General features: G+C 53.3%; 1 protein-coding gene across 1 annotated transcript in view; it reads left to right on the top strand.

Annotated features, from left to right (window-relative positions):
• The window catches only part of DAB2IP (DAB2 interacting protein), a 141,246-nt gene extending 115,008 nt beyond the window's left edge, over positions 1–26,238 (top strand). Inside the window, exons 6-15 of the mRNA XM_059828636.1 lie at positions 3,628–3,772; positions 6,088–6,232; positions 10,462–10,698; positions 12,294–12,495; positions 13,063–13,241; positions 14,853–15,726; positions 18,624–18,776; positions 22,415–22,608; positions 23,604–23,691; positions 25,341–26,238. Of these exons, the coding sequence (XP_059684619.1) occupies positions 3,628–3,772; positions 6,088–6,232; positions 10,462–10,698; positions 12,294–12,495; positions 13,063–13,241; positions 14,853–15,726; positions 18,624–18,776; positions 22,415–22,608; positions 23,604–23,691; positions 25,341–25,508 (2,385 nt within the window). The 3' untranslated portion in view covers positions 25,509–26,238. The remainder of the gene's footprint in view (positions 1–3,627; positions 3,773–6,087; positions 6,233–10,461; positions 10,699–12,293; positions 12,496–13,062; positions 13,242–14,852; positions 15,727–18,623; positions 18,777–22,414; positions 22,609–23,603; positions 23,692–25,340) is intronic.

The following is a 26,238-nucleotide window of genomic DNA, read 5'->3' on the forward strand; positions in this document are numbered from 1 at the left end:
GAGCTGCAGAGCAGCGCGGGCGTCCCAGGCAGAGGGGAAGCTGTAGCAGTGGAAGTGCGTAGTGGTGGCATGTTTGAGCCCCGAGGGGTGCTGAGGACTGTGCCTGCCGCTGCCTGCTGCGGGGACCGGGCTGCCCCTCCGGCAGCGGAACTCCTCCGGCAGCGGAACTCCTGCCTGCGTTTCTAGAGGGCTGGAGGAGCTGCCTTAGGATAGCACATGCTGCTGTGGGCTCATGCTTGGTTTATTTGAAAAGTGCTGGAAACCAGTGCAGCCTTGTGCTGTCATGCTCTGTATTCATTTATTTATGAACTGGTCTTCTTTATCAGCGTACGTGCAGTGACTGAAGTTGCACAGGTTCAGCTGTGTCTAGTCTGAAGCAAATATCCTTAAAATAAACATGGGAGCAAGCCTGAAGAATGCTGCCACAGCCCTTAATTTTACTGTAGACCTTTTCCTTCCCCTCTCAACTCCGATGTAATGAAATAAAGCATCTTATTTTCTTCCATTGCCAGGGGCACTAACTAAAAACAACCCCCTGCTGATCTCTGCTGCTCAGAAACAGGGAGTTTTATTGGCTTTACTTATTGCATTTTATTCAGAGCCTTGTATGTGGGTGAGTGAGGCCCCCGGAGGGATTCGACAAGTATTTGCATTCCATTTGTGTCTTGCGAGTGCTGGCTGCTGGCGTACTTAAGGCAGAGATACCAGACATGTGATCCAAAGCCGATGTGGCTTTTTCGGAAGCCAAGGGAAGGCAAGATCTGGAAGATGGCCCTGGGACAGGAATTGCAGGATGTCATGGGAACTGACCCACGGACGAGGGTCCTTTCCCGCAGCTAGCAGAGCTCCGCTGGGCTGCCGGCAGCGGTCTCTGCAGAGGAACTGGCTCAAGGATGCTGGCTGCGGGTATTTGGATCCCTGATGTGTCTCAGGGCCGGTTCATACAGCCCGGCGAGATGCTCCTGCAGCCCAGGGAGGCTGGACCTGCTGGGGATGGTGAGACGCCCTGGCCTGGGGGATGCTGTTGGGTGTCCTGGCTCTCGCCTCCATCCCCTGGTCAGTAACAAGGCCAGATCCTGCCACGTTACACCCCGGCTTTGGGTGCTGTGCCGTAATGGAGCTCTTTGGGATTTCAGCAGCTTTCCTTTCCACTGTGGAGAGAAGGGGTTGTTTTCTCAGCCGTCGAGCTGCAGGTGCTCCGGAGGGGCTAACCACCACAGCAGAGGTTTCAGGGGGATCTTCTCTGGCTTCGTGTTGAGTCCCACACTGGAATTTTGCCTCATTTTAAATTCTAGTGAATTCTGTAGATCAGCTAAAGTCATCAAAATTCACATTATCGCTGGCTAAAACTTGGCTCCTGGGTTTCCACTGCTCGGCAGCCCTGGCTCGCAGTTGGCTTGTGCATCGCAGCTTGGCCCCGCATCCCGCGGCAGCCAGTCCTCAGCTGACAAGAGGGGGGAAAAGCAAACACTTGGCTAAGAGAAGCAATAAAACTCTGTGTTCCTGAGATAATTAGTATGTTGGGAAAGTGACAGGAAAGAGAATCAAGCAAAGCCAAGGTCAGCGGCTGCTAATTAAGAATCAGCACCTTGTGTCAGCCTGAGCTGTGGCTTGGAATTGAAACGTACCCTGGGAGAGACCCGGGAAGATAAAGGTGGTGGAGTTACCCAGATAGCAGCTAACGGGATTTGAGCAGGGGTTTAAAGTTTCATTCCAGCTTGGCTGATAAAAGGGGCAAAATGAGAGAAAACGGGGTGGGGGAGGTACGTGCTTTGCTTCCAGGAGGGATTTTTGCCTCTGCGGCTGCTGGAGCATTGCAGACATAGCAGGTTCTGAGGAAGGAGATTTTCCAGCTAAAGAAATAATGGAAGTGACTTTTTTTTCTCCAAAGCTCCTCTTCTGGCTGTTTTGGAGGCTCTTCTGGGAAGGTCACGGCAGCGTGTCGGTCCCAGTCATGGTCTTGCGGGAAGGTGGGAGGGATCGGGCCGTTGGGTGCTGCAGGGATGCCGGCCTTCCTGCCCTCCTCCCCTCTTCTCAGGCGGGAGATGTAGCTGCCTGCCGCCTGGATTTTCCTTTGTCTGGGACAGAAGCACAGTAATGAAGGGCCTGTGGATTAAATGGTTTGGGTCTCTTGGGTTCAGGTGGAGCTGTTTGCTGAACCTTGATTAAATTTTCAATGCACAGGTGTCCACGTGAAAAATGAAATGGAGCTAAGTGCCTCTCTTGCACATCTCCTGGCCAGCAGCTGGCAGGGAATGGGACCTGAGTGTCCCCGCCACCGAGTCTGGGCTGGAGCAGGCTGGGTCATGGCCACAGCGCTCCGGGGGCTGTGGGAGCTGCGCTCTGCGTGGGGACAGCGAGGACAGGACCTGGCTCCCTGGGTGGCAGCTCTGGGGTGCTCCTGCCGCCCCTGCCAGGAACAGGCTACATCTGGTACCGTCATGACAAATGAAGGAGAATTTCTTAGTGAAAGGTTGTGACAGAGCAGATCGTTTTGTTTTAGAGGAAGGCAGTTTAAAAAAGGTGCCCTTGGTTGTAGAAGTGAATTGTATGTCAACACGGCTCTGTCTCCTGCGTGGGGAAACAGTAAGAGGTCTCATGCGTGTGATGTAGGTGGTGCCAGCAGGCTGGTTCCCTTTGTGGTCCAGGTGAGAGGTGCTGGGGGGAGGAGGGCGACCCTGCCAGCACCCAGCACAGCGAGGAGCTGGGCAGGGGCCCAGAGCTGCTTTTCCCATTAGCAGTGCAGAGAACAGAAGCTGAATATGTATTAGCATTAAAAACTGCATGGCATTTCTCCTGCATTAACGCTAGCTACAGCACACTAAATATTACACCACGTAGTGGATTTTCAGCAGAATGCACGGGGAGCTACGTGACCCTCTCTGATCAGTTAACGCTGTTGCTGAAGCAGACATGGAGCTCGGTCTGAACTGCTGTTTTCCTGTTAGAATTTGCGATTCAGTAGCCCAGACTGATGCACGGGGCAGCTGTCAGTGTGCGGTCTGCTCCTGCTCACCCCTTCCACTGCTCGGCAGCACGGAGGATTATAAAATTGCATGGTGTTTGGTCGTGCGCACATCAGACCAAAAATGTGCCCAAAGTGTGCGCTGTAGCGGTGCTGTTTAATTCCACCAATACTAAGGAAATGGGACATTTGGGCATCTTGATGTGTATTACGGGATTGATTCTCAGCTGTTAACTGTGGGGCACAGCTCGTGTCATCTCAGTATGCCCCTGTTTTATGCAGTTAAACACCAAATGCAGCCAATTCAACAGTGGAGAAAATGTTTCATCCGCAAAGCGTGAGGCTAATACAAGACCCAACCGAAAACCAGCACTGATGAAGGGGCGAATGTGGGGCAGGCCTGGAATGAATCATTTTTAGGGGTGCAAAAGTTGTGCCTGTCCAGAGATTTCTCTCTCCTCTTGTCTCCATGAGGCTGGAGAAACAGGAGAAAAGTCGGGCTGGCAGTAACGCAGCGTGCACGCACGGGATCACCCGCAGCACCTCCGCTCTCTCTTGTGTCTTATGAGGGTGAGACCTCCCTGGAGAAGGGGAGGCTGCCTGCTCTGCTGAACAAAGCGAATGTCAGTGCGTGGTCACCCACCATGGGCTTTGCTTTCCAGGATTTCTTGACTGACCTGATGATGTCTGAAGTTGATCGCTGTGGTGAGAATGAGCATCTCATTTTCAGGGAGAATACACTGGCCACCAAAGCAATCGAAGAATACCTGAAGTTGGTGGGGCAGAAATACTTGCAAGATGCCTTAGGTACGTACAGAGCGTGGGCAAGACGCGCCCAGGCAGGTCCTCCTCTAAGCCGCAGGGGAGACCATCAGCCACAGGAGGCACCAGCATTTACCTGCTGGAGGGTTTCTCTGGCAGCGGGGTCCGAGCCCGGGGCACGGCCACGGCCGCAGCGGGCAGCTCTCTGCTCCCAGGTGAAGGTCACTGCTGAGTTAGCGCTTTAATCTGCTTTCAGAGGAGATAACAAATTGATATTTGAAGGCATTATGCTGCCTGCCAAGTCTTCTGTCTCGGCGCTGGCAGTGTCACGGAGGCTGATTGAATCCTTCCCCTGATTGCACACCCCCGGCAGAGACGCTCCCCCGGCTCCTCGCAGCACTAGTGAGTCAGATGAAATCTCCCAAGCTGCAGTGATGAGAGTTGCCTCCCAGATCACGCTGGGAACCCTCCTGGTGTTTTTTTTAAGTGCTGGCTATGTTTATAGCTCCAAAAATATTTCTCCTGATGGAAATGAAAATAATTAGAGCTTCTGCTTCTGGGCAGGTCAGGAAGGAATTGCTGGGTTGCTGTGTGCAGCCAGCACAGCACGAGGGTGGGGAGAGGCCGCCTTTGAAGCGTTACGTCTGAACGTCAGCCGAAGGTGGCTGGGTCGGGTCCACATCCTAGCAGAAGGACAAGCAGAGTTTCTACTGAGGTGTTAATTTTTCAGTATGTTGAGTTCCTACTAGTGGCTTTGTAATTTTAGCAAGGAGCAAAGAGGTGTAAATACTTTATTAAGATAATAATAATAATGACAACGTTGAGGAAGGGGAGATCGTTGAGCCAATTCAGTCAAACCAACAGATAGCCCATAAGAACAGGAAAAAGAATATTATTTATTTCTGCCTTGTAATGCTCTCTGGTTGAAGGCAAGTTTGTAAGTAGATTACCTCGTAAAGTTTCTAAAAAGCCAGGAGATTAATGAAGGCAGAGAATTTTGAAATATTCCCCTTTCAGGGCTCAATGCAAATGCTGCCAAGCCAGCTCCATCTAGTACAGGAGGAGCCTGCGGTTCTTGCTCGCTGTTCGGGGCCCTGATTCTGTGTAGACCTTTTATCAGTGAAACGATTCACCTGCGTGTCACAAGGTAACACAATACAGCATAGCGCTTTGCTTTAAACCGTGAAGCACAAGCAAGTAATAGGGCCGGATAATAACAGCAGACATCACCTGCAGGCGAGCAGAGAGGCTCCAGAGCTCCCTGGCAGAGCTGGGAATACATTGGAGAGGCTCCCCAGTACGTAATTAAAATCTGTTTTGGCATTAGGGGAGGAATGCAGACTAGAGTGGGCAAAAACCAAGAGGTTGGGAAAATCCAAGATCGTCAGGAATTCGGAGATGAGCAAACCAACTGGAATTAGAAGAAAACCAAAGCAAACCTTTCTCCCAGAACGTCACCGGGCCCTGCAGGTCCCTAGCTAAACACTACCTCTTAATCCCCGCTACCCGTCCCCCGGTCTCCCCAGCCACTGCTGTGAGCTGACGGGGATGGACGACTGCCGCCCGCCCCGCTGGACGCGTGTCGAGGCGGTGGGAAGCACCCTCCGCCCGGGTGGCTGGGGTCTGTGCCCGGCTACCCCGGGGTGAAAGGTGGCACGAAGGCGAGGAGCTGGCGGAGCAGACCCACAGTGTGAGTCTCCGCAAGGGTGAGGAGCAGCCAGGCAGCAAACAGGAGTGCAGGGAAACTCAGAGAAATATTTTAATTTAATTTTGTGTGAAGTTCAGCTCGAAATAAACCAAGTAAATTGTTTCTTTCCTTTAATTACCTATTTCTCCTGTGAATCACAGTGGCTTGTCAGTGCCAGGGCACAGTCTGCAGTAGCAGGCCATCCTACAAATAATTACAGAACTTGCCAGCATACTTCCTACTGGATTAGCCCGAGGGAGCGTCTCTGGAACTGCTGTAATGGGGGGTCAGGGCAGGCTGAGGAAGCGGGTGTTTTGGCAGCGGAGTCCTGCTGCACCAGCCCATAGCCACAGAGGCACAGCTGCCAATGCGGGAAGAGGGATGAAACGTGCTTGTCGGGGGTGCGGGTGCCTTTCTGCAGGGTGTGCTCTACTGTTCTGTGAGCTCCCGAGGCAGCGCCGGCTGCTCCTGGGTCCGCTCGGAGATCTTGAGAGCTGGCTGGGGCGCAGCCTGCCCCGGGAGCCAGTGCCGCCTGCTCTCGTGCCCGGCTTCTGTTCAGCCAGTGTGACGAGGCGTAGGGTGACTGCTCGGGCACTGGGGCTTACGAACGGGACTGCTTGAAGGCTGTGTCTCTCATGTCTCCAAAACCCATCGCCAACTGTCTGTTTTACAGGGGAATTTATCAAGGCGCTGTACGAATCAGATGAAAATTGTGAGGTGGATCCCAGTAAGTGTTCGTCTTCGGACCTTCCTGAACATCAGAGCAACCTGAAGATGTGCTGCGAGTTGGCCTTCTGCAAAATCATCAACTCCTACTGGTGGGTACCCCGAGGGTCGCTCCCCTCCGCACGCCCTCAGCTAGCGCAGAGGCGGGACAGCTGCCGGGGACACGGGTGGCAGCAGTCCCTCTCCAGGCTGTTGGTCCCTGTCCCTTAGCTGCGCTGAGAGCCGCCGGGCCCTGCCCACCTCCGGCAGCTCGGGAGGGAGTCCTGGCGGGCCGAGAGCAAGGGTGAGGGTGGCCCCGGGGTGAGACAGCAGCTCCCGCTCAGCCAGAGTTTGGAGTGTCTGCTCTGGGGGTGCGACAGCCTCACTGATTTTCCGTCACGCCTGTTTTCAGTGGGTGCTGAAGGGTTAGCGGCGCACAGACACGGGGACAAGGCAGTGGCATCAGGCAACATGAAATGCCTTTGCCAGTGTGACCAATCCAGAGAGGGACTTGACGCCAACTGTATATGAAAGTCTGGAATAAAGGGCAGGAATGCACGTCCTGGGTCTCCTACCCGTGTAACGATTCAGTCTGGATCAGACTGACGGACTCTGCCTGCTGCCCCAGAGCGTCAGGTGAAGTTCTTAAATCCTCCCTGCAGCAGGCAGGGTCTGTGGCACTCCTCCTGCCTGCAAGGAAGCTGCACCAGCACAGGGAGCTTTTGTTTCGGCAGATGTTCTCTTGGTGCAGAGTGCTGGAGCCCAGGAGGATGCTGCTGTTACTGCTGGGCTGCTGTTTGGCTCGGTGTCCTGCATTCCTCCGGGTTAACCCCTCTCTCTCCCAGCCCCGGGGTGCTTGCCTCCGCGCCAGCGGAGATGGGGAGCCCATTGCCTCCTTGGCCCAAGGCCTGGTATGCAGTTCGAGGCATTTCCTAGTTGTTTGTTCTCAGGGTAAATGTTCTTGCAACTAGTTAGGACAGGCCCGAATATGCAAAATTGATTGGAGTAAGGCAGTCGTATCTTGTTGGGGCGGTGGTGGTCAAGCGTGGCTGTGCTCATGGTGTTACCTGCTGCTCAGCCCTGGGGACTGGGAGCCCAGAGTCCGTGGGTCTGTTACAGATCCTGCCTGCAAAGATGACCTGGAAGGGGGAAAAAAATGGGCTTGTGACTCTCTTACTTGGGGAAATAAAAATATTTTCTTTCTGCTTCTTGCTAACTTACCCAGAGGATCTTGTCCTGATCATAGGAGAGAATGATCATTTTTGTCTTACTGCTGGATTTGCAGTCTTCCTGCTTAAAAGTCTGGGTTTAGTTTTTTTTAATGTATTTAGTAGCAACACTGTTGTTGCAAAACATCAGCTAAGGATAATATTGGAGGAAGGAAGTCTTTGATAATAAGGATGCCTCATTTTCTCTCCTGTCGCAGCTGTTGTGTTGAGGTCTGAAAACTCATTATATGTAATCTCCCAGGATACTGAGCAAGCCCAGGAAGGGAACTGTTTTTCCTCATACTGCTCAGGGAGAGAACAAGCAGTGAGACACTCACTCAGACTTCCTTTATCTACCACAAATAAGCAAAGGGTAGATCTCTTTACAGGTATCCTATACCTTACCCTGGGCCGATTAATAACTCTCTGACTCAGGAATGGCATTTACCTGCTCTCCCAGGAGGGATTCACCGCTTTTAGTCACCAGTGGATTATAATTGTTTGAATTAATGTCTTCCTAAAAATACCCAAAGTAGCACTAAAAGGTCACTCTAAAAATAGTCTTGAAAAGTGACCTAAGGGAGGTCAGGAATGCACGGGAAGTTTGTTCCGCCAGTCCTGCCCTCCCAAGGAAGGCTGGAGCAGCTGAGCTGCTGCTCTGAGTGGTTCCCCCGTGGTCCTTTGTGCTCAGTGGTTCTTGGGGATTAATTGGGCTGATGAGTGTTTGGGATTGGCCAAGGTATCCTGACTGCTAACGATCTTGCTTTAGAGTGCCAGAGTGTGCGTGCTTATCTGCCGGAGAGAGTCAGAGAGAGGAAAGAGGTTTACAATAACTGAAAATTGTTATAATTATGACATAATTTGGACATCTGGAAAGTTTCAGTGTAAGCAGAATTTCAGCATGTGGAAGCTCGTTACTGGAAAGTTGGGTAATGAATTACGGGCCCGTTTGTCACATAAAGCCGGCTAACTGAATTCCATCCGCTGTTACGCAGTTAAACTCTTAGGTCTCCCAGCCTGTGACAGCGAACAGTACTCGTGGGCTGTAGGCAGCTGGTGTGTACGTTTTCAAGGGTTTACTTTCCGGTAACTGTACAACCTGTCCTGATCATTCAAGCCTTAAATTGCTTAAAGGATTCTCCTGTTTCTGGGCAAATACCGTGAAGTAAAAGGGCTTTGTCCAGTTGTGTTGATCAAGCCAAAGACAGAGGAGAATTTATCCAGTCAAAGACGTTGGCTAATGTTATTTATAAAGCACAGGGTGAAACTTTTTCACTCATGAGTGTGAAAGCATGAAGCCAACGTGGAGCAGAAGCTGAACATGATGGCAGCATTTGCCAAGCACTTCTGTGGAGTGTCACCGCCCACCAAAGGTCGGAGAGAACCCTGAAAACCCGGAGCGCAGCTACGTGGGCCTCTGTACGCAGCAGTGCTGTGCGGGGCAGGCTGCCTGGGGCTGGCGGTGCGCGGCGGGGTGCCCACGGGCTGGGATTAATGGGCTGGGATTAACAGCAGCAGCCCCAGACCTGGGGCGTGCGGCCGGGCAGTGCGGTCTGCAGCTGGCAGGTTAACGAAACACGGGATGAGGGCTCTGCGGGCCGAGCGTGCGCGCTGCTGGCTCCGAGAACGGCCGCGGAGAGCTGGAGGTCGTGGCTGTTGGGCTGCAGGGTACGTGCCACTGACGGACCACGAACCCCGCAGGTCCTGAGCTCTGCAGCTGCGGCGCGGAGCGGTCAGTTGGGCTTGATGAAGTGAGCGTCCGTAGCCCTGGGGAGCAGAGGCCGGAGGACGGGGAGTGCTGGCAGCAGGAGGAACGCCCTCGCATTCGCCCGGAGGCCCGGCGGTGCTGCGCGGGGCAGCGTGCACGGGCGGGTTCTTCGCTCTGAGCGCTCCTCCCTTTCGGAGCCTCCCACCTGGTTCTTGCTGCTGCTGGACAGTGGATGGTGTCTCTGGCTGTGCAATTCCCATGGTTTTCTCTTCTTCCCAACTCGTGGGAGGCTCAGCCGCAGGGCATCAGTCCCGGAGAGGGGGGCAGGCCGGGGGGAGGCCAGCTGACATTGCTTAGCTTCTCCCAGATAGTCCCTGCAGCAGAACTGGGAAACCGTCCTCTGAAATGGCTGTTTGTTAAGGAGATTTATGGCCTAAAATGGAGTCTGTCCCCTCTTCAGTCTGCTTTCGTACCATCCAGCTCTGTCGGTAAACAGCTCTGGTTTCGAAACAAAGATGGTGGCTGCCGGCCAGGGCAGCCTCCGGGGCGCTGGGGAGCCGTGTTCCAGGGACCCGGGGGGCCTACGGCGGCGTGGTGGGACCCATTGCTGCCGCGGGTGGGAGGATCCAGCTGAATAAAGAACACATGCTGGGAACAGGATAAGGTGGGAGCAGGGAGCTGGGGAGGGCTGAGCACAAACAGGCAGCAAGTTCTCCGGCGATAAGGGCTGCTGCGGCCAGCGTCTGCTGGCCCCGGGGGAATTCCGGTATCCAGGAAAGCCAGGCTGGGGTCTGTGCAGTGACAAGGCTGGAGTAACTCCGGTGGGGCTCCGCGTTTGTACTAGTCGCAGTGGGATTTGATCCAGGTGCTTGAACAGGAGTATTACCATTGGCGCAGCCCTCCCTCCGAGCACCAGCCGTGCCGGTGACCCCGGTGCTGCTGGTGTTTCTGCCGAGGGGGTCCCGCGGTGCGTGGCTCTTCAGCAGACGCTCTCCACCTTGGTGGCTGAGCTCCCCCCCGTTCCGAGTGCCCGGTGACACAGCCAGCTGACTTGTGACGAGCTGCTTTGCACAGTTTCTTTCATATCTCGGTCTTCCCACTTGTCTGGGATTTTGGCACCCAGCGCAACCAGGAACATGAGTCCGATGAAAGCCGCTTCTCTTACAACTTTACGGAGTGGCTTTGCTCTTTCCTGTGCGGTTTGAGTCTCCTAAAGGACACTCTGCAAAAAAAAAGGACAAGAGCCTGTGACTGGGGTAGACAGCAGTGCTGCTGTGGATCACCAGGCCGAGAGGGCTCTAGCGTTGTACCGGTCTGGGCGTTGTGCCCCGCGGCTGATGCGCACCATGTTTAGTTACTGCTGTGTGGCAGTTTGAACACCCGGGCCTTGAACTTGCCATCCCTGCACGTCCTTCTGTCGTTTCAGTGTCTTCCCAAGGGAGCTCAAGGAAGTTTTTGCCTCATGGAGACAGGAATGCAGCAACCGAGGCCGCCCAGACATCAGCGAGCGACTGATCAGTGCCTCCCTATTCCTCCGGTTCCTCTGTCCGGCCATCATGTCCCCGTCCCTCTTCAGTCTCCTGCAGGAGTACCCGGATGACCGCACTGCACGCACTTTGACCCTCATTGCCAAGGTCACCCAGAACCTCGCCAACTTTGCCAAGTAAGCCAGGGTGCAGGAGCGGGACGGGGCAGGTCTGGACAGGGGAAGGAAACTCCGGGGGTGTGGGCAGAGCCACGGCTCCGGCATCAGGAATCCCACGCTGGCCGCTCCTTTCCTCGATGGAAAGGGCCTGTTTGTTTCCTGTTGGCTTTTTCCCCCACGTCTCTCTGGGACCCATTCCCTCACTGTCGGGTCAGGGAGATCATTTGAGTTTCCAAAACAGGACATGTTTTATGAGCAGGAAGACGGGCTGTTTTGACCACACAGAGGAGCGGGCGGGATGGCAGCGGGAGCGCCCCGGCACAGCCAGGCACTTTGTCCCGTGCACTGCCCGCCTCCCGTCACAGGCACCAGCAGGAGCAGAACCCAAACACCAGCAAGGCTGCACATAGCTGAGGAGCTGGTCTTGCCCTCCTGTGAGCTCTGGGACCTTTCCTGCTGTTAAAACACAGTTGTCTGAACTGGGAAGGTATGAAAAGAGGAGGGGGACACTATCAATTTCTAACTAAGCCCATAGGTTTGATGGAAACAAAGCGAGAGATTTCTGAAAATCTTTCCACTGGCTGCAGCTCTGAGCTACTTATCCTGAGCTCTGATAACAAAATGATGAGCTTTCCAAAACATGAATGGACAGTTTCTGTCTAAAGCTTCTTAGATTTGGAAACTAGCTTAGTACACACACTCGCAGTTGGGAATGCGCGTACATGCACACAGACGGAGATGGAAGACATGCAAGTGTGTTACACTAGATGACAGAAATTCTCCAGGTTCTTGAGCAATCCCTAACTAAAGGGTTTTCAGATTTTCAGCACTTTGCAGGAAAGACTCTTTAACTAAGCTGACATTAGTCAAGCCAGAGTGATCAAGCAGAGCTGTCCTGCAGACGGCCCACAGCCGAGCCTCTCCTCGCAGAATCGCTGTCGCTGGCACAGCACCGACCGCTGCTGGTACAGCTGAACCACGAGGCCCTCCCCGTTGTGCTCTAAGACATCTAACTGAGAGCGAAGTCTGGGTGGAGTGCTTGGAGGGCAGAAGGAGGGTGCAGGAAGCCCGAGGGGACAAACGGGCTGGCCCAGCCGCAGGTGTAGCTCTCCTGGGTGATCCCCAGAGCGGTTGTGCTGGGGCAGCAGCAGCCGGCATGGCTGGAGTTAGCTTCAGTGGCCGTGGAAGAGTGGGGAGAGTGCAGGATTGCTACCACCGTCATTCACTAGGCTTCAGTCAGTTGATGGGGCTTGGTATTGCGATTTCTTTATTTCCAGTGACAGGTCCTATTTCTGGAGGCTGTGCCCTGACCCAGCAGTAAGATACACTCCGTTACCAAGAACAGCTTTGTTTCTCTAGCTTTCACCTTCATTTCTACTGCAGAGGTCCCATGCTGATGAGGACTTAGCTGGATTAGGCTGGAGTTAATTTTGGTTCCCGTGTTCAGCGAGGTACCAGGTGCCTGCTAGCAACCCGCTGATCCCAAAGGCTTTGAAGGGTTCAAATGCCAGAGGAGGGCTCTGGCATTCTTACCCGCGTACGTACCTACCTGTTCTGTGGACTGCGCTTCCGTTTACAGGATTTAGCTGAAATTCGTATTGCTGTCTTGACAGGTTCGGCAGCAAAGAGGAGTACATGTCCTTTATGAATCAGTTCCTGGAACATGAATGGACTAACATGCAGAGATTTCTACTGGAGATTTCCAATCCCGAAACCATCTCAAACACAGCTGGCTTTGAAGGCTACATTGACCTGGGCCGGGAACTGTCCACTTTGCACTCACTACTCTGGGAAGTCATTTCTCAACTGGAGCAGGTATCCGGGGGGATGGCAGGGGCAGGCTTTGGGGGAAGCGCAGTTGGCCAGTGCTGGGCACATGCACCACGCCGCACACCTCCCCATGTCCAGCAGGTATCAGTCCGTTAGCGATCTGTGCACGGCACAGCCATTACTAACCCTTAGCACTTCCCCAGCCTTTGCACATGCTGCAGAAGTAGCTCATTCTTTATGTCCTACTTTGAGGCAGGTGAGAAGGCAGAGCTGCTGAACCAGGCTTTTGTCTGTCCCAGAAGATTCAAAAGGTTTCTTTTTAATTAAAAGGATTTTTGTCAAGAGACCTGGACCAGGCTTGGCTATAGCTGTCTTCTTCTGTATCTGAACTTGGTTGATCACGCTTGCTTCCTCTGCCCCACAACAGCAAATGGTTTCCAAAGCCATGTGTTCTGGGACATCCCATAGCCTCAGCGGTGGGGGTAAATGATGGAGAAAATGAATGTTGTTAATGCGATTCCCTGAAGAGACTGTCCAGCAACTGGCAGAGCCCGCAGTTCTCTAGCAGAAATACAAGATGCTGGTAGTAATTCTGCTCTCTTTTCTCCCCAGGGCACTGCAACAAAACTTGGGCCTCTGCCTCGGATCCTGAGGGATGTCAACTCGGCGCTCAGTAACCCGGCCTGCGTGCAGGTCTCTGTCACGGCCGATCACACCGCATCCACGCCCAACGCTGGCAACAGCATCTCTGCGGGGCTACAGAAAATGGTGATAGAGAATGACTTATCTGGGTAAGAGCATAAAAGGTGGCCTGGCCACAGACCAGGGAAATACTGAATATTCATCTGCTGCCAAAACCTGAGCACCTGCAGGGACAGGCAGGACAAGGTGTAGCGTGGAGTTGCCTGATCCATTGACTAGGCTTTCTGATGGCAGAGCTGATACTGGATGTAGGTGAGCTCTGGATCTAGGCAAAGCAGTGGGCAGTAGTGCAAGCACATGGCTCCATCCTCGGTCCCTTGTGAGCCAAAACTGGGGATGTGGTCTGGGAAATCACAAACTTGGCAGTTCTGGTCTCAGCTGTTGAGATGTGGCTGCAGAAGGAAAATGTTCATCCTTTGAGGACTTGAGGGCTTGTTTGTGCTAACCTCAAAGTGATGGGTATTGCCATTAAGTTCATTAGGTCCCTCAGCACGCAAGATTTAGAGGATTGGCCTTATCCGTCTTTGCAAGACAGGGCATGTGCTGAATTCACTGACATCTCTAAGAGCTGCCAAGCTGTAGAGGCCTAACAATCAATTCCAGTCTGCTCTGTCCAGTTTTTATACTACTGGGTAAACACCCTGTATGATGAGCAGTGATTCACAGACACAGTCACCTAACATACATTTTGGCCTAATTATGTAAGGAGTTTCATTCATGGGGAAGATGACTGTTGCAGACCTATCATGTTTCTGTTTGTGGAAAATGAAATGGAGCCCACACAAATTGAAAGATTGTGCTAGTAAAATAGTTTGTGGAAACTACATAATATTTAACAGTTTAATTAGGAATGAAAGGCAGCAATGGCGCTGGACTTGCTCTAATCAAAGCTTTCATCTCTAATGCTTCCCAGCGTGAGGTACAATTATTTAAATCTGATGCTATGGAGCATCTCTCACAATATGCTTTCACCCAAATACTTGCTTACAATGCACTGTCTTTGATCGGCGATATATTCACATTAAGCTACTGCAAAGGTCTTTTTTCCTATCCCCAAGAAATCAATATTGCATGAATGTATGTAACAGCAGGAGGAATGGGTGGATAACCTTCAGTTTCTAGGCTTTAGCTCTGCTGCTAGAGCTCTCAGTCGGACCCTTGGAGGCCTAGTGTGGATCAGGCCCCCACGGTGCTCCACGCTGTACAAATACTGGCCAGCGTGCCCTCAGGAGCTTACTGCCCAGGCGCAGAGCAGAGGACGCGAGTGCAGCGTGGGTGCAGCCGGTTGGAAGCAGAAGGGGTGACACGTGCTGTCAGCGTGATGAGCGGATGCAGCCGGGGAGGCAGAGCCCCCGAGAGCGTGTCCGTGATGGCTCCTGCACAGCGCAGCGCTCTCGCCACGCATCCGCACGCCCCTCGCTCACCCGCCTACACCTGCCTGCTCCTGCAGGGCTGGCCCAGGGCTCCTCGGCACCCTCTCCTGCCCGCTGCCCCTGCACGCTCCCTCCCCGCAGGCAGACCTGGCCGGGCCAGCCCTGCCTCTGCGCCCGCCGGGGCTGGGTTGTGTCCCCGTCCTGCACAGCTGTGCCACGCTGATTTCTTCTGAGTGATTTCGTTTTCCTGCTCTGGTGCAGCATTCACAACTCTTCTTTTTTGTTTTGTTTTCCTCTCCTCTTCCTTACGCACTGACTTCCCCGCAGTCTGATAGATTTCACACGGTTACCATCTCCAACCCCTGAAAACAAGGACTTGTTTTTTGTCACAAGGTCTGCTGGGGCCCAGCCCTCGCCTGCCCGAAGCTCCAGTTACTCAGAGGCCAATGAGCCCGACGTGCAGATGTCTAATGGCAGCAAGAGTTTGTCCATGGTGGACTTGCAGGACAATCGGCTCTTGGACAGTGGGGCCAACGCGCCTGGCACGGCTGACTCCCTCAATGACAGTCAGTCGTCCCTCGGGCAGTTGCAGGGCGCATGGACCGCACGGACTCAGCAGAACAGTGTGACGGGCATGGCCACCGTGCGCCGGGTGGGCCAGACCCCCACCACGCCGAGCAGCGAGAGCGCGCCCGGCCGGCCCCAGCTCCTGGCGCCCCTCTCCTTCCAGAACCCCGTCTACCAGATGGCCGCCGGGCTGCCGCTCTCCCCCCGCGGCCTGGGCGACTCCGGCTCCGAGTGCCACAGCTCGCTCAGCTCCCACAGCAACAGCGAGGAGCTGACGGCCAACAAGCATGGCTTCGCCGCCCCCGCCGCCAGCGAGGACTTCACCCGCCGGACGGGAGAGCTGGCCCGCCGGCAGCTCTCGCTGACGGAGAAGGGCGGCCAGCCCACCATGCCCCGGCAGAACAGCGCGGGACCGCAGAGGCGGATAGACCAGCCGCCCCCGCCGCCCCCGCCCGTCACCCGGGGCCGGACGCCGCCCTCCTTGCTGAACACGGTTCAGTACCAGCGCCCTTCCAGCGGCAGCATGATGTCCTCCTCGCCAGACTGGCCCGGCAGCGGGGCCCGCCTCCGGCAGCAGTCTTCCTCCTCCAAGGGTGACAGCCCTGAGATGAAGCAGCGCACGATGCACAAACAGGTGAGTTCAGGGGCGGTACCAGCTCTGGGCGTTGAAGGGGTCAGGCGGGGTGAGCCCGTGGACTTGGAGAAGAAGTTGGCCGGTGGGCATTGCTGCGATGGGAGGGGATGTCACTGTGATCTGAGTTACCACATCAGTGCCAGCCCCATGGTGGCATTGCATGTGGAGATGTACCTTGGCTTTGCTCCCAGCTTGGCCTGAGACGGAGGCCCTCCAGGGACGGGGACACAGATCAGTGTCCGTTCTCTGTGCTCCCCCGTTGCGTGGCACGTTGGCTGTGACTGCCGCAGGGTGGTAGGTGGCAGAGGCACGAGGGCGATGGCAGCCATGCCTCTGTCCTGCGCTACCATCTTGTCACTGCTTTGCCTCTCCATGCCCAGGCTCTCATCCCATGCCATAGTCAACCCCGCGCCATCTCCCAGACCTGGACCAGCCCCTAATCTTCTCTTGTAACTAAGAGTCTCCCTGCTGCCGCTCCCGTCCCGGCGGAGCCACGGCACTCCTGGACACTCCTGTTTGTCTGCTCTGTGAGACCTTCCTGTGAGTGCATCTGGGGAGGTGAGAGCGGTGAGGAAGGAGTGTGCTCCCCGCCGAGAGCAAAGTTCCTGCTGTGCGGAGCTCTGCAGTGATTCAGGTCCCAGACCGCATGCTGGTCTGCACAGAAATAAATTTCACTATTCATGGTGCTAAAATTGAAAGCAGTAGGTCACAGACCCAGGGCCCTCTGGTTTTCCTGGCATGGATAAATTGTTTTTCTAGTGCTCATTTATTCATTCTACATTTCAGAACTAACCCTATAGAAAACTGACACAGTAGGTCCTCTCAGTGCCTAAAGGAAGAGTTTTAAAAGTAATGCAAACCCAGAGAATGCGGACAACTGGCAGGAGCTCGCTGCATCTCAGCCCAGACCCAGTATTAAGGCACCTTTTCAGCAGTACTGAAAGAGCGACGGAGTTGGTGTAACTGCCTCTCCTTTACAAGGCAGCCATGGAGGCCTTTGTCAGTGCTGCCCGTTGAAGGCTGTTTTATCAGCCCCATCTGGAGCTGTTCCGTGCATACGGTATCGATTCATAAGCGCTGACATTAGCAAGCATGCCATGTAGCAGCATTTGTATAATGTGGATCAATACTCATTAGGTACAGAGGGCACAGAGCTCTGCCAGCAGCAGCAGCCTGTTTGGTAGCAGAGTTTCTTCTAGAAAGACAACAGTGAACTCCGGGTGACCTTCGGAAAGCCCTGGCCAAGCTGTCTTTGCAATCTGTCCTCCACCCACCCCTCTTGTCCTCTCAAAGTTTCTCGCAAGACCTGAAGTCCTCAGAATGCCTCTCCTGCCCTTAATCTGCGCATTTCACTTGTATGTTAGCAGCATCTGTAAACCATCACGAAGCTGCTTGCTCGTAGTTGGTGGTATTAAATGCTGTTTGAGAACAAAGAAACCCGTTTGGTGGCCATTTTAGTAGAAGTCCATGAACCTCGTTCCTGCCAGCCAGAAGCGTTTCCTCTAGTTCTGTAAGTTCGTCTGCTGAACTGACTTCCAAACTGTCCCAGGCCGGATCAGATGTCCTTTTTTGCTTCTTCAGAGAAGGAAGAAAGAGGCAGAAGGACCCGTGCGCAGTGGGCTGAGCTCTGTTCATTGACATCCTTTACCTGTGGCTTTTACGCTGCTGAAATGAACCCGGGTGGCCACTGCTCCTTGGAGCCAGAAATTGTGAGCAGCCACCACAGGTGCCGTGCCCGAGCTGGAGATGCAAGAAAAAGCAGAAAGCCACAAGCTGGGGAGGATTTATAGCAAGTGATGTTCATGAGCTGAGTCTGAAACTTCTGATTCGAAATTCTGGAAGTAGAAGACCAGACTGGAAGATGGCATGGGAAAGCCCCCAACCCCAGTGATGTGATGAAACCAGTCCCCACCCCTTCCAAGTACAGAACCTCCCGTTCTGCTGCTTGCCGGTGACTGCGTTTCTCTGCTGTCCAGAGGTTTGAATGAAGGAGAAAGTCCACAACATTTCCGACTTGTTAACTTGAATTCCCTTGGCCAAGTCATCCAGATCCCTTGTGTTCATCCAAGAAACTGTTTACTGCAGTTTATAATGAGCCAGGATGGAGGGGAAATAGCTGGAGATGCACTTCCTCAACATTGTAATGTGATTGATTGGAAAATACTCAGTAAATGCCATTTGCCGTCCCTGCCCAGGCTAGGACTGAAAAGCAGCAGCCGTGGCTTTAGCTCACTGACTGTAGAAGAGCACTGCTCCTTGAGCTCCCATAGCTACATGGACAAACCTAGGGATGAACGACTAAGATGGTGAGCATTTCGACCTCTCCAGCATCTTAAGTGTAGTCTCAGCGAAAAAGGAACCTTTATTTTCCAAGAAGGCACCTGCATGACCAAAAGTAGCATTTCAGTTTGCAGATCTGGTTTTATCCGTACAAAATTGCCACAGCAAGCAAAAAGACAGCTCAGTAAGAGAGGCTGAAGAGTTGAGTGAAGTCTCTGCTTGCGGAGCGGATATACCATGCCAAGCCACTCTGTTTGCCTCCAGCTCGGCGTCTTCCCAGGTCGTGTCCTCCTGAGGTGACAGGACCCGCTCAGAAGCCTGGGCCCGTTACTTTCAGCAGAACCCCACTGCAGCGCACCGTTGTACGTCTGCGCTCTGGGGGTGGCACAGGGAAGAATTTGGCCTGTCAAAGGCTGGTTGACCTAAAATAACGTGCCGATGCAGAACAGGAGCTGTTCCTGCCTTCCAGCCCCGACCACTCTGGTAGCTCAGACTTGTTCGTGGCTGTTGGAGCAGCATGGGAGAGGGCTTGCTTGGAAGGAAATTCTCTCTCTCCAGCTTCATGACCATTTCTGTTACAGGTTTTTCTTTTGTTATGGTTGTATGTTTCATTGTAGGCCCCTTCTCCTGTGAACCCCAATGCCCTGGACCGCACTGCCGCTTGGCTTTTGAATATGAACATGCAGTTTTTAGAAGATGAAAGCATTGACCCAGATTCCAAGCACAGGGATAAGCTCAGGAATAAGGACGAGCTCAGCCAAGCAGAAAAGGTAAAACCTGATTGGATTGAAACAAGTTTCTAACTAGAGAGAGGGTTTCCTTGAATGTCGTTCATCTGAGCACCCTGGGGACAAGGTGGGCTGTGTGGCACGTCCCTGCCGAGGAGAGAGGGGTGTCAGTTTGCTCTGTGCCTGGCTGCTCAGCCTCACAGGGCACTTCTGGGGAAGGTTTGGGAGGTTTTCACACACTCAGTGACTGGAATTACCCTCTGATGAACGCAAGGAATCAAGTGCTGCTCGGCAACAAACTCTGAAGCCAGCCAGTGCCTGTTACTCCCCCCATTCCTACTCCCCCCAGCTGCGGGGCGAGAAGAAAGATTAAAAAGTGAATTAAGCACAACTATAAAAGAGATGAGAGGAAGGTGCAGGCGGCCTCGTGCCTCACAGCAGGGACATGTAGCAAGAAGCAGCTTCCATGTCAAAAGGCTGTAAACAGACCTAAAAATTAAGTCCAGATTCTGGTCTCAGAGACAGCACTGGGGCCAGGGGTGACTTCAGTGGTGCCGTGACACTGCCCCGAGCTTATGGCTGTGCCACACCGACTATGGCCTGACCAAACTGGGGCTCTGTCAGGAAGTCAGTTCCAGAGTGTTCAGGGGGAGAAGCAGGGAAGAGACAGAGTAGGCCTGGCTGGGGGTGAAGAAGGAGAGTTAGAAGTGAGGATCCAGCACTCCAGAGCAGAGAAGATCCCATCTTTGCCGATTGTTGCCTCTGCAAGGTGCTTTCTCAGCAGTCCGGCTCTGCCAGGACCGCTGCGGTTGGGCACAGTTAGCATTTGGGATGTTTCCTCAGCGTGCTTCTCTTCTGTCACACCAGCCACGTGTTTCCACCGGTCCCACAGAACTGCAGACACGACCCGCCCTGAGTCTCTTTCCAGCACAGACATGTTTCTGGTTTTACTATGATAGCCTTCCTGTTCTCCTTTTGCTGTGCTGTATCATTTTGGGACTGTCACCTGTTAAATTCAAGTGAAATGCCAAAGGCAAAGGTATTGTAGGGACTGGGAGGTACAAGGCGACGGCTCCCAGCTGCCCCGGGAAAAGCGTGGCAGAGTTTTGTGAGAGGTCAGCCCATTTCTTACTGGCTTCTGCTGCTTGGGTGTTCCTGTAAATCCACAGACACGTACTGATCAGATAGCGGCTGACACAGAAAAGCGTACGTGTTCAGCAGGCTTTGTTTGCAGGGGTATAGAAGTCTGGAATACCACCTAAGCAGAGGCCCCAGCAGGCAGCTAATCAAAGAGAAGGCGTTGTCAGACTGGTGCATTGTGCACTGGGTTATTGCGGCATTTAGTCATCGAAGGGCTTCTAAGAGGGTTCGGTGCTCATTCGAGTCTGCAGTGGAGACAGCAGTGGCAAGCTTTGCTGTTGCAGTGGAAGTGGAGCGAGGTGAAATGCCGAAGGGCCACACGCTAAGAAACGTGTGCTGTCCTTCTCCAGCTGGCGCCTGCCAGCTCCCGCCGGCAGGCAGATGGCCCTCCGGTGTGGCCACTGCGTGCCAGGCGTTGCCACTGATCCCCTTCCTGGCACCCTTTCCTGGGAAACGGGCTCAGCTTTTACCAGGTGGGCGCTCACAGGGCCAGCTCTGTTTCCCTGCCAGCCCGAGGGGCCGCTGCCCCGCGGGACGCGCCAGGCTCGCCCCGTCCCATGCGTCACCAGCACGGGCCCTGCTCAAGGGGGGCAGTGGTGGGATGACAAGCTCTGACGGTACTGCAGCAAACCCATCCCGGTCCCAAGTGCAGGGGAAGCCCCCACGCCCAGGAGCCTGCTGTCTCATTCCCATGCAGCATCTTTTGTTACTTTGCTGTCACATCAGTCGCTGACATTAAAGATCGCCATTAGCATAATCTCTCTCCCCATTACTGTAAGACGTGAATGGTAACCGAGAATGAGACAAGTGTTCTAGAGACAGGAGCGACTCCTTCGGTCTCTGAGGCTTCTCCTGCTATCATTTGAGCTCACTTACGCTGCTTCTATTTTAAGGCTAGGGTAGGTATTTAATCTTTCCTGTTCAAGCAACTCCCTTCTGCCTGACTTCAGTGCTTCTGTGCAACTGTATGAGCGTTTCGTGTTCCCTCATCGCTCCAGGTTACATGTGCAAACTGTGTCGTTTCAGTGCCGCAGTAAAAGCTTTGCTAAAGGAAGACCAGAGTGATCTGTTGTGCCTGTCCCTGCCCAGGCAGGAGGAGCTCGGAGGCCCTGCCCATCTGCCTGCCACGGCGCGGGTACTTCCGCAATTCAGGAAGGGCATCAGCATCATAAATCTTCAATCCTTGGGAGTTAGTTACTTTTGCTGTCAGCCAGTCAGTTAGTGGAGTGATACGAGGAAAGCAGCTTGGATTTATGTGAGCTGGGGGTCCGGCTGGCCGGCACACGGGCAGCAGCCTGGCTGCCTTCCCCTCGCAGCAAGAGCTCATCTGCTGGTCACGCTCCCCAGCCGGACTAAAAAACCGGGACACAAGCAAGTCCATCGCTTGGGTGCGTACACAGGTGGCGATGGCCAAAGGGGAAGGCCGTATCTTCAGGTAGCCAAGTCAATACACAGTTAAGCAAATTTTGGTCAGTTCACGAATAACACTTGCAGCTTTGTAACAGACTTTGTGACTCAGATGGAAGTCTTTTTCCCCTATCTGACTTTTTAAAAGCACCTTGTCAAATTATCAGCTGCGTGTTAATTATTCTAAGGTTACTCCAGTTGAGATTTTTTTAAAAAACAATTTCCAAAGATAATTTTTTGAAATCAAAGTCTTTTTTTTTCTTTTTGTACAGATATGCACTGAATTTTCCTTTAGCAAAGCAAGTTGTACTGAATGCTGTGCTTCTGCAATAGCTGAAGCTAGTTTTACTGAGTTAGAAAGCTCTTAATTTTTTTAATTGCTTTATGTGATTCTTCTGCTGCTGATTTTTAGCTTCATCTGAATGAACAGTACAACTGTGGGGTCTTGGCTTCATGCAGCAGCTCTTCTCGGATTGAACCCTGGTTTGACATCCGATTGCGTTGTTTAAAACGCCGGGTCCCAAAAGGCGGTAGTGCTCACTGCCCCCGCTCACGCCAGCGAGTTGCCCTCGCCTCGACAAGGGGTGACCACTTTGTGCCGGGACGCGGTGGCCTACGTCTGTCACCACTGCAGAGCCTGCAGCCGGGCCGGAGGCAGGCAGCACCGACAGCTCCTGCTTGGCTTCCAGCAGCTCCAAAGCGCCCACATTTACTGTTGTAGACTGAAGAGCTCATGTGTAAACCCAAAATCCCACCAGTGCAGCTTCTCCTGCCCGTGCTCAGCCCTGCGCTGTTAGTGTGAGGAAGATGCCAGATGCGTTTGCCATTCACTCGCTCTAACCTGCATTCCCCATGTGAAATGCCAGACTCTGCTAACAACCCATTCTCTGAACCTGCCAGTGACCTGCCCGCCCAGCGGAACGCAGCATCGCTCCTAGCGCAGTGTGGAGAAGACTGAAGAGGAGGTGTCGGCAAGCGGGGTTATCTGATACGGGTTTGCAGCTAGTCTGATGCAAGGAGAGGGGCGTAATTGGGTTATGGGGAAACCCTGGCAAGGGCAGAGCCCTACCAGGTAACATGCCACATGTGTTTTCTCCTCCTGTGTCTGTCCTTGCGTGCTGTAGTACCAGCAGGACCTGGTGGTGCTGCAGGACAAGCTTCGCATCTCCAACAAGAAGCTGGAGGAGTACGAGACTCGCTTCAAGTGCCAGGAGGAGACAACGCAGAAGCTGATGCTGGAGTACCAGGCCAGGCTGGAGGAGAGCGAGGAGCGGCTCCGGAGACAGCAGGAGGATAAGGAGATCCAGATGAAGGGCATCATCAGCAGGTACAGGGGAGGTGGGAGTGCTGGAGATGGCAGTAAGGCAGGCAGCCTGGCTGGCGTTAGAGCTGACCCCTACTCAGGAGAGTCAGGTTTCTTTGGAGGTGCAGGCAGGTTTCCCATGTGGGTTTTCCAGCATTTATTCACTTTCTGCCCTTCTGGGCTACAGCCCTTGGCGGGGATTTCAAGCCCTGACTCTTTGGGTCCCCCCATCAGTGTTACCTGGGACAAGGAAGACCCCGGGGAGAGCGGGCAGCCCGCCCCAGGTCTTAGAGGATCTGGCAGGCTTGCTCTGCTGTTCGTATGAGCAATAGATGTAATGATCAAAATGTTCTTTTCCTGATGTTTAGCTAAAGATCTCATCACCATCCCATTACTCCTAGCTATAAATCTCTTCCTCCCACCCAGTGGGATGCGGTGTTTCCGTTTGTCCGGGACATAGACTGTTCCAGTGCAGCTAGCGTCACCTTTACCTGAGCCAAGCCAGCTTGCTGCTTTTAAGCAGCCCTCATAAATGGGTCAGCCTTCAGTGTTCTGTATCACTTAAGCTTTGGGACAGTCTGCTGTAGAGGTCTCTAGAGAAGAGTAAGAGCCAGACAAAAGGCTGGTTCTAAACTATTGGTTTGTGTGTAAGAAGAGGTAGTGCCAGTGTCTGTGTGTCTCCTTTGTGCTCGAATGCACAACTGCGGGTCCTGGGAGCATCTTGGTGTGTGCCTCAGCATTGCCGTTTCAAATGAAATGGTTTGACCTGGTGTGGATGATGGGAGCTGCTGTGTGAGGCCAGTTCCGTCTGTAGACTAGTTTCTCTGGTATTTCACACCTCTTCCTATGCGCTTCAGAGGTGTACATCGCCCCTTTGCTTCCTTGGTGTCAGGGACAAAATGAGGCCATGATCTGTATCATTCACTCTGGGTGGCTGATTTAGACATGTATGAGACTAATATCTGGGCTTAGCAGAGTCCAACAAATGTGATATTTTTTCTTGTCCCTTCGGCTACCAGACTGATGTCAGTTGAGGAGGAGTTAAAGAAGGACCATGCAGAAATGCAGGCTGCCGTGGATTCCAAGCAGAAGATTATCGATGCACAGGTGAGTCCCCGATACCAAGGGCTGCAGCACTTTTCAGGGTGAGTCTGCCAACATCCAGCCTCCCTGCCATGCAGCAGTGCCAGCTCAAGCACGGCGAGACTGTGTGCGTGGGTGAGTCAGCACCAAGCTGCAGTCAGTGACAGAGCCGGTCAGACCTCAGCAGGATGTGATTTGTTGTCACAGCATTCGCATCCGTACCGCTGTTTCCAGCCCTGGAGCTTGGCAGGCGACACAGAGGATGTGGGGGGTGGCAGTTTGTGGAAGGATCGTGCCCACATTTCAGTCAGTTTGTGGAAGGATTGTATCCTCGTTGGCTCAGTCTGAGGTCCCCGGAGCTTTGCTTGGTGCTTCGTGTTCCAGTAATGCTTGCAGGACCTGGATACAAGGAACGCAAAGCCTGGCCAGAGCAAAGCCAACGTGTTTTTTCAGCCTTTGGGTTGTGGCTTGCAGGATTGGGAAGCTCAGTTATTGCTATAGATTACAATGGCAGAGGAGCATCAGATGATGGGTGCAAAACACTATGCTTGGAAAAGAGAATCTGAAAATGAGGTCCATAATCTTTTAATTTGTCTAGGCAGAGATCAGCATCTTCTCAGCAGCGAGGCCTTCCTACAGGTTGTGGCTAGGTGATAGTATTCTAGGCTTACTCTTAACAACCCTATTAATCACTTGTGAGTCACTACTCATGACTAGTTTACTGTATAGCTAATTAAAAAGGAGATGAGATAGTAGGAACTTTGTAAAAAGAATCACTGTTTTTCTGTAGAGTAATTTGTTCAAAGCTAGTAAATCATCACGTTCCCCTCTGCTCTCCAGCAAAGCCTAGCACATCCCGGGGCGTCCGTAAGGCGAGAGCGGTGCAGACTGCAGCCTGCCAGCAGCTCTCCACAGGCTCTCCTGTCTCCTGCCGCCTTGTGCGTTACACGTGAGGCTCTTACCGTGAGCCAGTCTACACTGTACTCTTTTTGTCAGCTCAGGCTGTACAATAGTGTTGGACATGTTCATACATGGCCCTTCCAAGTTACACGCAGGCAAACTGCTGGGCCCCTCTGAGTTGGTTCTGTTCCCTCCTGCTAACGGCAGACAGAGAAGGATGATGACTTGTTCAGTGTCGCAAAGAGCCGGAGTGGCAGAAGCAGGCTGCAACACAGAAGCTCTCGCTCCCATCCTTACGATACTGTAATCAGCGAGAGTTGCCATCAAAGCCATCCTGGGAGGCCACAAGTCATTTAAGCTATTAATTCACACTAACAAAATTAAACACTGACAGGAATAACTATCTTGGGAGAGCACTAGGTTTTAGAAGAGGACTCTTACGGTCTTTGCAACAGCTGCAGTTAGAGCAAACAGTGCAATGAATTTCTGTATAACTGAAGAATTAGAGAAGCTACGTTATCTCCATTTTGTTCAGGATGCTAAAATGAATTTAACTCACATTCCACAGGCAATGTACATTTGTGGCCCTGCTAATAGCAGCGGATTTAAAAAAGCGCTGCATAGCACTTAAAAACCCACACCTAAGAATGCCAAAGAGAAGGGTCCCGGTCCAAGCGGCCTCTGGGTCGCTGTCTCAGCACAAGCCCTGGCGTCGCAGAGGGGCAGCTCTCCTTGCGTTTCCACTGACTTCCCCTCTGCCCGTTTGTTTGCAGGAGAAACGCATTGCTTCATTGGATGCTGCCAACGCACGGTTAATGAGTGCCCTTACTCAGCTGAAAGAGAGGTACAGCATGCAGACACGTAATGGGATCTCCCCCACAAACCCAACTAAATTGCAGATTACAGAGAATGGAGAATTCAGAAACAGCAGTAATTGTTAACCCGCGGAGGGTGCTGCCGCAGGAGAGGAGGCCTGGCCAGAGAGACCGTGCAGCAGCAGGTGTGAGCCGCGGCTTCAGAGAACGGCTGCTCTCTCCCCCCAGAGAAACCAGCTCCTTACTGCGGACGGCGCGCTTGACTGAGCCTTTGTGGGAGATGCTAATGCCAGCACATTGAGGGGACGGAAAGATCGAGTGTGAGATGAGTGGCATAAGGAAATAACATACATTTGAGAATCGCTGTCACTGTTGGATTTAAATCAGTGTTTAATGTTTAAACAAAAGTAACCTTTTCCTTCCAAACTGCCCAAAGGATATGCCTCACCCCTCCCAGCAAGGAATAATGTCCTTGTCATTGCAGTAAGCGAAATAAAGGGAGCTGGGCAGAGCCTGCAGCAGGCAGCGGCCCAGTAAGTCCAGTAAGGGTGCTGCTGGATGTAGCCGTACGAGGGACAGCAGCAACGGTTGTCCCGCTGCTCCTGTGACTCCCCTGGAGCACAGCCCTCTCCCAAAGCAAAGCCCAGCCCAGCCCTGCTTCCTTCTGTGGCTTTCGTGGGGCCACCGCCTCTCACAGCGGGTGACTGTCCACAGGGCATTACACAGCTAATTAGTGTTTAATTAACTCCGCCCATATAGGGAGCAGAGTCCGGATGAGAGGTGAGGGCGCGCTCGGTGCGCTGGGGTAGCCGAAGGGGTGCTGCGCGGGGAGCCCCGGCGGCAGGGCGGCGGAGAA

This window comes from Gavia stellata, chromosome 24, assembly GCF_030936135.1.
Source record: "Gavia stellata isolate bGavSte3 chromosome 24, bGavSte3.hap2, whole genome shotgun sequence".
In the NCBI taxonomy this organism is placed as follows: Eukaryota; Metazoa; Chordata; class Aves; order Gaviiformes; family Gaviidae; genus Gavia; species Gavia stellata.